Genomic DNA, 9,956 nt, shown 5'->3' with positions numbered 1-9,956 from the left:
AAAAAAAAAACTGTAGCAAGGAAACAAACAGGACGGATGGCTTCGTGTAACAGCTTTAAGCCCTCCAACACAAGTATGCAACACACAGACTTTCTCAGTTCCAGCTGCACGTTTTATTTAACTGTCTGTTTTGTTAGCATCGGGATGAAGCACGGGGCTTTTCACACATAAGGCAAACACTCCTCCCCACCCCAGCAACATCTCCAGCTAAAGCTGCACGTTCTAAAACCAAGAATGTCTTCATGCTCTGCTAATCTGCTGAACAGTTAGTTCATGGAGAACAAGAGCTCCATAGTTAAACTGCAGTGATTAGACAGGCATCCAATAGCTAGGGGTGGCTTTTTAGATCGGTGAGTTGGGAAACTACCTGCCTTAAAACACCTTTTGTGAAGTTTCTATCACTTGATGTCAGTGCCATGACACAACATAGTCAGTCCATAGAGTGACTACTGTCTGTTTTGTAAATGATGAAAACAACATAAACTATAAGAACATAAATTAAATAAAATTTGGTTCAAATTCTAGACCTGTTTCCTTAGGCCATATGTCTCTTAGCGTTTAGATTCTGTTTCTAGAGTTGGAAATCCTTTAGAATTATTGCATTTTTGTATAGCATGTACCGCACAGTAAGAATTCAACAGAGAGAATAGCAAGATGACTCAGTAAGTAGAGGCACTTGTCTTTGAGCCTGGAGTCCTGAGTTCAATCCCCCTGGACCTCACATGGAGGAAGAAGAGAACTAACTCCTGCAGGTTGTTCTCTGACCCCATGAAGGTGCTGTGACACACATAGCTCCATACCAAATAGTTAAATGTTCTTTTCAAGAAGTTAACAAAAGACAATTGTTACTATTAAAATTTAATACATGGGGCAGAAGAGACACATCAGTAGTTAAAAGCATGTACTGTTCTTGCAGAGGACCCAAGTTCACTTCCCAGTGCCAACATAAGGCAGCTCACAGTTGCCCGTAGCTCCGGCTTCAGGGACCTAATGACCTCTTCTGGCCTCCGAGAACACTTTCACTCAAGGAACACACATGCGAATTAGAAATAATAAATACTGAATAGACCTGGATGGAGGTGGGTGGTCCTTGGACTTCCCACAAGGCAGGGAACCCTGATTGCACTTTGGGCTGACGAGGGAAAGGGACTTGATTGGGGGAGGGGGAGGGAAATGGGAGGCGGTTGCAGGGAAGAGACAGAAATCATAAATAAAGAAAGAAAGAAATAAGAAATAAGAAATATTTTTTCAAAAGGCTTAATCCATAGATCTAGCACTATAGTTTAATTAAAAAGTATTCAGAACAAATTATTCCTCACATCAAAAAATGAAGCAGGACAGACCTTTCAGAGATAAAGCAAGAGAGAGATGAAATAACTCAAAGAGCCTACCCAAGGAGGCGGATTTGGCTGGATGCTCTAAGACTCAATGATAGGATTCTGGTATAGTCCTTTGCAAGAAAAACGAGAACAGGACACAGTGGGATGCTGAGATAAATGCAAAATTCTAGGAAAAGTGAGGAGTAGGGATGGAGGTTCTCTTCCATGAGTTTCTACACATGGGAATACAAACACTCCAGATATACTGTTCAGTATATCAAATACAACCATGCGTGCATTTGGACTTTTGATAGATCTGGCACCTCTGTAATTCAACATAAGGAGAACAATCATTATTAAGAGTTATACCTCCAGCTACTATCTATGTCACAGGCCCAAGTAGAACAGACTTAAGTTTATGCTCCCGAATTCTAGGTTTCACTCTTGGGAAAGGAGCTGCAACTCAGTTCCTTATGCTTGTGGATGGGAAGCACAGCCTCTCAGGAGTCAAAGGATGTGTACTGCCTGACCACAGCAGGCATTTAACACCAAGCCATACCCGGAAAGAAGCAAAGGGGAGTAGAGATGACATCCGTGGAATGTCTGATTTACAACCGTGAAGTGCACACACTAAGAAAACAGAAATATCTTTAGAGGTACCTATCGTTCTTAGGAGCTCCAGGAACAGAGTAAGACACAGTTAAGACACACTGACAGGAGGTGATGCAGCATGAGACACAAGTCTGAGGTGAGGGTAGACCCACAAGGATCAGAGAGATAAGAGTGAGCTGGGTGGTGATGGTGCATGCCTTTAGCGCCAGCACTAGGGAGGAAGAAGCAAGTGGATCTCTGTTGAGTCCAAGGCCAGCTTCTTTTACAGAGTGAGTTCCTGGACAGCTATGGCCACACAGTAAGACCCTGAATCAAACAACAAAAAAAGGAAGGAAGGGAGAAAAGGAAGAAAGCATTTCCAGCACTCCAAAAAGAAGTGATCATGGGGCTGGAGAGATGGATCAGAAGCAAAGAACACTGACTGCTCTTCCAGAGGTCCTGAGTTCAGTTCCTAGCAACCACATGGTGGCTTACAACCATCTGTAATAAGATCTGGTGTCCTCTTCTGGACTGCAGGATACATGCAGGATGAACCCTGTATACATAATAAAAAATAAACATTTAAAAAAAGAGATGATCACAAAAAAAAAAACTAAATATGGTGTAATAAAAGGTACAGAGACCCATGAGAAATAGGTTGAGAAGGCCGGGTGGCACTGGGCAGTCCTGTTAGGGCTAATTTGAGAAATCACTACCCCAAACTATTGCACTTTACAAATAAAGAGATAGAAACAGAAAGAACAAAATATTTTTGCTGTCTGGTTGCTGGATCTCATACAGAAAATACCTTGCTGACTACCCAAATTATCATTACATATGAACAATGTGAAAAATGACGTGTGGAGGGGTGAATTTCGGGCCTCAGAACTACATCCACTAGGCTCCAGCTCCAACCCATGATTCATCTTGCATAGCCAAGCTCCAGAGTAGCTTGTTAAGGTCAAACTCCATCGTGCAGGGGCATCATACAAGTAGCCTGATAAAAACAGATGCCCAGCTGCCCAGTAAGTATGCTGAATCAGTATTTCCTATAAACATTTCAAGGACTCCTTCTCAAACTTCTCTAAACCACCATACAATAAGCAAGATACCAATGAGGACAGTACCCATCCAGACAATATGCAGGACTGTGTACTTCAAGTGTACAGAAGAAAGCGTAACAGCCCAAAGACTATAACACCAAATACATTAAAAAACAGTTTTTAACACAGTCCCTATCATAATCATTTCCTAAGTCATAATCATATAGACAAAATAACCAACTCTCCTTATGAGAACTGTGAGCTCAAAAATTCCTGACCAATCTTCTAAAAAAACCTCACTTTCCAATGAATGAACACAGCAGAAATTACCATAATAAAAAAGTTCCCATGTATTATAAAAAGCACGAGGGCTGAACTGCAGAGTTCAGGGCTGTGTGCTCAACTTGCCAAAGGCCCAAATTTGATCCCCAGGACCACCAAAAATTAATATATACATATTTGAAATGTGATATTTTGTGATGAAGGGGGTGTTTGTGCATGTGCGTGTGCGTGTGCGTGTGTGTGTGCGTGTGTGTGGTCAGGAGGGAACCTATAGGTCCAGTTTTAGGGAAGCTAATGCACAATCATCTGAATCCAGGCATTTGGGCAGCACAGGAAGAGCTCATTAAGTAAAAAATAAAAATAAAACAAGCCACAAACCTGTAATCCCAGCACTAAAGAAAACTGAGGTAAGAAAACCTTAATGTACCAGGCCAGTCTACCAAGTCCTGCCTCTTTCTAAAAAAGCAAGCAAGCAAAACAATCAATTCACAAGAAGAGACATTTCAAAGTACATAAATACAATGGGTATTTTGGTCTAAGGATTAAAAACAATCTAAAACCCATCATAATTAGAATGAATGTTACGTAAATAGAGATTTGAAGTTGAAGAGATATAGGATGGAGAAAATAAAATCAATAAGCTTGTCTCCAAGGTGGCTGCCTCAGCTCCACCTTGAGGCATGAGCCATTTTCGCCGCAGCTGAGAAGTAAAATCTATTTCCTTCACTCAAGACAGATGTGTGACTTCTGCTTAAGCTAGGTCCTAAAGCCTTGCAGCTTTGGTCTGCCCCTGGAACACCTGATCTGGAGGCACTCTGTATACAAGGAAGCTCAGAGTAGCCATGTGGGAACCATGTGAAGACAGATCTCTCTCCTAGTCCCGGCACTGCAGACCAGGAATAAAATGGACGACCCATAAGGGCAGCCTCTGCCTTCACGCCAGTTATCTGACTGGATCTCCGTAAGTGACCCCGGGAAAACTGCACAGCTGAACTGACTGAACACATAATTATTTTTAAAACACTGAACTTTGGGATCGATTTCTACAAAACCACATATAAGCAAAACAGCTTCTGAAGCAATCATCTTACTTAATTTTCCAACATTCTGTTAAGGAAACTTATCTATTCCATTCACTGTTCCCAAGGCTCCATCAAGGCTCAAAATCTTACCAAAGAGGTGGCATTTCCAGTTCACATATAGAGACAGCAGTGTTCAAGCTCCAAATCCTATCTACTTTTGCTAGTTCCAATGCAAATGTCATTTTCCCTCTTCTTAGAACAAGAGGTTAACAGCGCTGCCAAGAGATTTTTGCCTTTTTCTCTCCCTGAAGTCTTTCGCACTCAGCATTTGTGATTCATGTATCAGTCTGAATTAATGTACACATCTCCTTGAATGTTATACCATCAGTCTGCATTAATGTACAGTACACATCTCCTTGCATGTGTACTGCCTTATAGCATGGCAGGTATTCAGTGAATGCAGCATTTATGTCTATGGCAATACACATAAACTTTCCTAAGTACCTGTAAGCTTAAAAAAGAAGTATAGTGGAGGAAATGGTATAAAGTTAAAATATCTTTGTCTATTCAAAAGTTTGGCTTTCTCCTTGGCCACCCAATCTAAAACTTTATCTCTTTCCTCACTGTTTCCTTTCCGCTATCACCTTCTCTCCCCTACCTTACTTTTCCTGGTTATGCTTCTAAAACTATGTATTTTCTAACACGCTAACATCAGATGCCAGACTTAGGTTCTGCTTTCATTTACTCCTGCATGCTCATGCCTGGAAAGATATGGTATTCATATATACCCAACTTGCTTGCTGTGTGAAAGAATCAGTCAAAAGCCAGGATAAGTAAATTGAAGATCTCTTATTCAAACTATGAAACTATGAAATTATCACCTAAAAATGCTTTTAAGTAGCATTCTTCTTCTAAGAATCCTTCAAGTCCATTCAGTAAAAATGTTCCTTAAATCTGTTCAGTTCTCAGTCTAAACTTGTTCGAAGTTGACTTCTTTTCATGGCCAATCGTTTTCCTTCTGAGAGCACATGACAAAGGACTTGAGTCACATCAGAAACACAGTAACAGGAATTGCAGGAACAAGGAAGTGTGATGTAGTGTAATCTCTGCTTGGAAGCAGTCGAACAACTCAGTTTTGTCTTTTCCTTCCTACCGGATATTAAGTCAATCCGCATTGCTTAATGTTTTTAATTTCCATTTTTTATTGCCGTATTATATCCCTGTATGACTGACTGCAATGGTTTAAGCAAGAGTTGTGTGTGTCATCAAACAGTCTCCTGGCTTCTACTGGTCTCTTGAGTCTTTAGGAAGCTCTGTATTGTCAGTCTCCGAATACACCAAGCTTTACCCTACAGGGCCGTCATCGTTTCAGACGACGGGCTCCTGTGCTCCTTGGTAGCCAGGAGAGAGTCACTGATTACTACTTACCCTATCCAACCCTGCACTTAAATATCGGGCTGGTAAAGAGTTAGAGGTAAAACCCAGGTTGCTCCTCTAGGGCACACAAGAAAAGTCATTTCCCGGCACCGCAGCCCTAACTCATCCTTACCACCACGGCTTTATCTTTTAAGGAAATACCACTGCATTGGGGCTTGACTGAAATTCAACTCTGACATTTGGAGTCTCCACTCCCCACCCCCATTCTTCAATGCCCTACTCAAATTTCATCTCCTCTACACCAGCTCTCAAGTCCCTGTCTTCAGAATTTCTCTCCTTTCTAGTAGTAACTTTACCCCCGCAAAGGTCACCCATCACCTAGGGTGTGCCTTTCTCCCCACCAGCCCGAGAGTACACGAGATGAAGGCAAGATTCCGAGGAATATGTTTGGCATAATGCTTTAGGCGTGTTGCCATGCAGTACGTGCTGAATTTTGTACTTAAGAAAAGTATGATGAAATTCATGGCCTCGATCAGAACTTACAGGAAGACAACCGCATCAAGTACCGTACGGGCCACTAAGGGTAAATGATCACACATGATCCCGAGATTCAGAGATCGGGTGTACTTTTCAAAGACTCAATTCAAATGCCATCTAACTCCAAAAGCTCATTTGGAAAACCTACGATATGGCTCATGTATAAATCCTTCACCGCCTGGTCTCACTTGAGATGAATGCACTGAACCCCTTTGAAGAGACGCTTTGAAGAATGCACAGACCGGTTACAATTATTTCCCCGTTACTACTTTTGTGACCTTGGGCAACGCAGTTTGTTTTGAATGAACGTCAGCTCCCCCTTCTGTGAAACAAAGCCAAAACAGATACCTTAACGGAACATAAGTATTTTTTAAATGTAAAACACACACACACACAGCAAAATCCAAAGACTCGGCCAACGTTTAATAAAACTGATCTCCCTTCCTCGAAAGCGCTGGCACTGTGATTTATACCTGAACTCGCAGGGCCTGGCGGGCGGCGGCCTCGCAAGGCGACCTGGAGCAAACTAGCCAGAGGTGTAGTCTCGGAAGCGTCCTCGCCACCCCGCCTCCCACCGGTCCTCACCTTGGTGGTCGTAGACGCTAATGTAGGAGATCCCCACGGCCATACACCACACCACGAGGCTTGCGATGTCCGAGTAGCTGGGCTCCTGCTCCTCCTCGGTGATCACCAGGCCCATGTGCACCGGCAGCTTCTGCAGGGAGCGGCCGTCCGCGCGCCAGCGCAGCCGGGGATGGGTGGCGGCCGGCCCGGGTCCCCCGTGAAGGTGCCGGTGATGACGCCGGTTCCTGCCGCCGGCCGGGGGCTTGCGGAGCGTGAAGACGAGCGGCGCTAGGACCGCGGCAGAGGCGGCGCGACAGCAGCGCCGCCAGATCCAGTTCCAGGTGCCGAAGCGAACGCGGAGCCAGGAGGCGAGCGTGCGGTGCAGGCAGAGCAGCGCGTGCAGCACCCGCCACACCAGCTCGTACAGCCCCGTCATACTCCCGTGGCGCTCGGGCACCGTCTCCTCCCTCCGGCCCACACCCGCGGCGCGACGGGGTCTTATCCTCCCCAGCGGCCGGCGCGGGCCATCGCTCCGCGGCCCCCCACCCCCCGCGCCCGAGCCCCTCGCCACTGCCAACACCTCACCTAGCCCCCGCCGCCATCTTCCTCCGCCCTCGGCAGCCCCGCCCCCGCTGGTACATGGACAGTTCTGATTGGCTGCCGGGGCGACTGCTAGGCGAGGCTGGAGTCGCCACTAGGCGACGTGGAAGAGCGTGAGCTTGAGAATGAGGCGGGCTCGGGACGCTGGCGCCCCCTGGGGGTAGGGAGGGCGGCGTGCCAACGCCTATGGCTTTCCTCCTGTGCGGTGTCCACAGGGTAGTAAGTAGTGGGTGGATTGAGCTGATCCCAAGACCAGAGGATTTGGGCATCCGGTGTTGTCCATCTCCTCTCACGGCCATGACAGAAAAGATTCAATCTAAGTAGGAGCCGGGCCCTTAATCCCAGCACTCGGGAGGCAGAGACTTGCAGATCTCTGAGTTCGAGGCCAGCCTGTTCTACAGAGTGAGTTCCAGAATAGCCAGGGCTACACACAGAGAAACCCTGTCTCGAAAAACAAACAAAACAAGAGAGATCTATGTGAGTTGGGAATTACAGAGAGAATCCACCCCGTCAGCAAGTGCAGATGTTGGAAATCAACCAGGGTCCCCGAATAGATGCTCCCAAAGTCTAGAGTCTTCTTGGAGAGGTCTCTTCACAGTTCTCTGTCCAATCCTCCCACCAGAATAAAACTTCCCAGAGTGGGAATGAGGACCTTCAGACCTAGAAGCAGAACTGCCATGGCATTGTTACGGTCAGACTCGGACCCTATCGTCCGTAACAAGTCACATGCCGCCCATCCTCAACAGACCAATGAAGCAAACGACAGTAAAAGCAGAAAAGGGAAATTGATTCAATGTGGCGGGACTGAGAAAAAGATCAGAGTACAAACACACACACACACACACACACACACACACACGCAAGCACACACTGCCCATCTTCAGGTTCCTTAGTGAAGTTCAAGTGCGGATAGAAAACAAGAGGTTTGTATAGCTAGGAAGTCCTGGTCAAGGTGGTGTACCACCCACCCACCCATCATTGTGTCAACCTCAGTCTCTTCCACAAGGAAGAGACTTTTTCCAGAGAAAAGTCGTCTGGCTCCAAGTTCTAGTCTTTTCCTTCCCTCAGCATGAGAGCCTTGTGGAAATCCCAGTTTCTTGGGGTCCATTTTGTTTCAGTAATCTAACAGCAAAGGTCAGGGGACAGAGTGTTTTTTTGGAGTTTCTTCATCTCTTCCTGAACCGTTGCAGAATCCTTATGGCTGCCCACCACCACACATATGTAGAAGGCGGTCCACCACCTGGCGACCCAGCCTCTTCATTCATTCAAGTAATTCCGACCTCCAGTTATGAGTTAGGTTTCAGTGGATGGGAAAATGGCATGATGCCTTAGTCATGAGCTTAGTCACCTCGGTCATCTGATGTAAAGTGACCTCTAGCTCTAGTATTTTACAGCCTCAAATTCTAGCAAATCTTCACTTAAACTAATCCTCCAGACCACGCTGAACTTCCCTGCAGCACTTCTGGATCATCCCTGCCTCGTTTCTTTAGCCTCTTTTCCCAGCATGGTGTTACCCAAATCCCAACCCATTTCTCAAGGCTTACTTTATATCGTGTATGACTATAGCATACGTGGGTATTATGTTTTCATACAACTATATAAATACATTTTTGAATCTGTGTAATACAACTAGTTTTTGTTCTTTACAGCCCCCTTTCCCACTGGGAAATGTCTGTATGTCTTAATTTATTTTCTAACCATTGGCTCCTTTTCCAGACAGCCTCATTTCTGTTTGTAAGACTCGCTTTGCTTTAGTTCAAATCTTGAATCTCGTTTCCCTCTTGCAAGTGTTCCTGCCCTTGGCAGCTCAGCCTGAGGAAGTGCCAGCTAGGGCTGAGGGGCACCCTGCACACTTCTCTCCCTTCTGGTCTGCTAGGCATAGCTCTTCTGATAGAGGGGAAAGACAGTGACCAGCAAGATGCAGTCTTCCCCACTGGCTGCCACTCAATGTTCCGCAGCCCAGATGAACTCCTGAGGAAGTCTCTAGACACCCATTGCTACTTGGCTAACTGCTCTGGAGGCACCAAGCCTGCCCCTGTCAGCCAACACTCTACCAAGTTTCTCTGATGTACTCAGTACTTTGTCCCCAATCTTGCTACTCTGGCAAGACCCCAGCCATCAATCTCAAGTCCTGTTGGCCAATTCTCAGATCTGCAGCAGCATTAGTAACGGCTCTCCTCCTAGAATAGCATGTGCAGGTAAACAATCCCTCTGTGTTAAGGATGCTCAGCTTCCTAAGGGATTGAGCAGTAGAGGATCATTTTCGGCTTTTGTGCGTCCCAGTAGACGGAGAGGGAGTGTCTAATGCAGGGCAGTTCTCTGTGTCAGTTTGAACTGATATATTTCTTCCTCTTTCCTGGGGGTCCTAGGAATACCTGTAGGCGTGTTTAAAATGGAATACTGTAACACCGAGGTACTGCCCTCAACAACCAGATCTTTGTTCTAACACCCACCTGTATAGTGATACTCTAACACTATAGCTTAGCAAAGTGTCCAGATGATAAAGTCCAGCACAGGCCACTTTCTGGAGTGCCCCGCCTGCTGAGGAAATGAGACATTTGAAAGTGAGGTACCATGCTCCCAGGACAGCTTTTGGGGATAGACTCATTTTGAGTCCTAGA

General features: G+C 45.7%; 1 protein-coding gene across 1 annotated transcript in view; it reads right to left on the bottom strand.

Annotated features, from left to right (window-relative positions):
• The window catches only part of Nus1 (NUS1, dehydrodolichyl diphosphate synthase subunit), a 25,283-nt gene extending 17,928 nt beyond the window's left edge, over positions 1-7,355 (bottom strand). Inside the window, exon 1 of the mRNA XM_005363623.3 lies at positions 6,757-7,355. Coding sequence (XP_005363680.1) covers positions 6,757-7,171 — 415 coding nt within the window. The 5' untranslated portion in view covers positions 7,172-7,355. The remainder of the gene's footprint in view (positions 1-6,756) is intronic.
• Between the last annotated feature and the right edge of the window lie 2,601 nt (positions 7,356-9,956).

This window comes from Microtus ochrogaster, linkage group LG9 (assembly GCF_000317375.1).
Source record: "Microtus ochrogaster isolate Prairie Vole_2 linkage group LG9, MicOch1.0, whole genome shotgun sequence".
NCBI classification, from domain to species: domain Eukaryota; kingdom Metazoa; phylum Chordata; class Mammalia; order Rodentia; family Cricetidae; genus Microtus; species Microtus ochrogaster.
The sequence above is the reverse complement of the archived record's forward strand: the minus strand, read 5'-3'. Positions and strand labels throughout refer to the sequence as shown.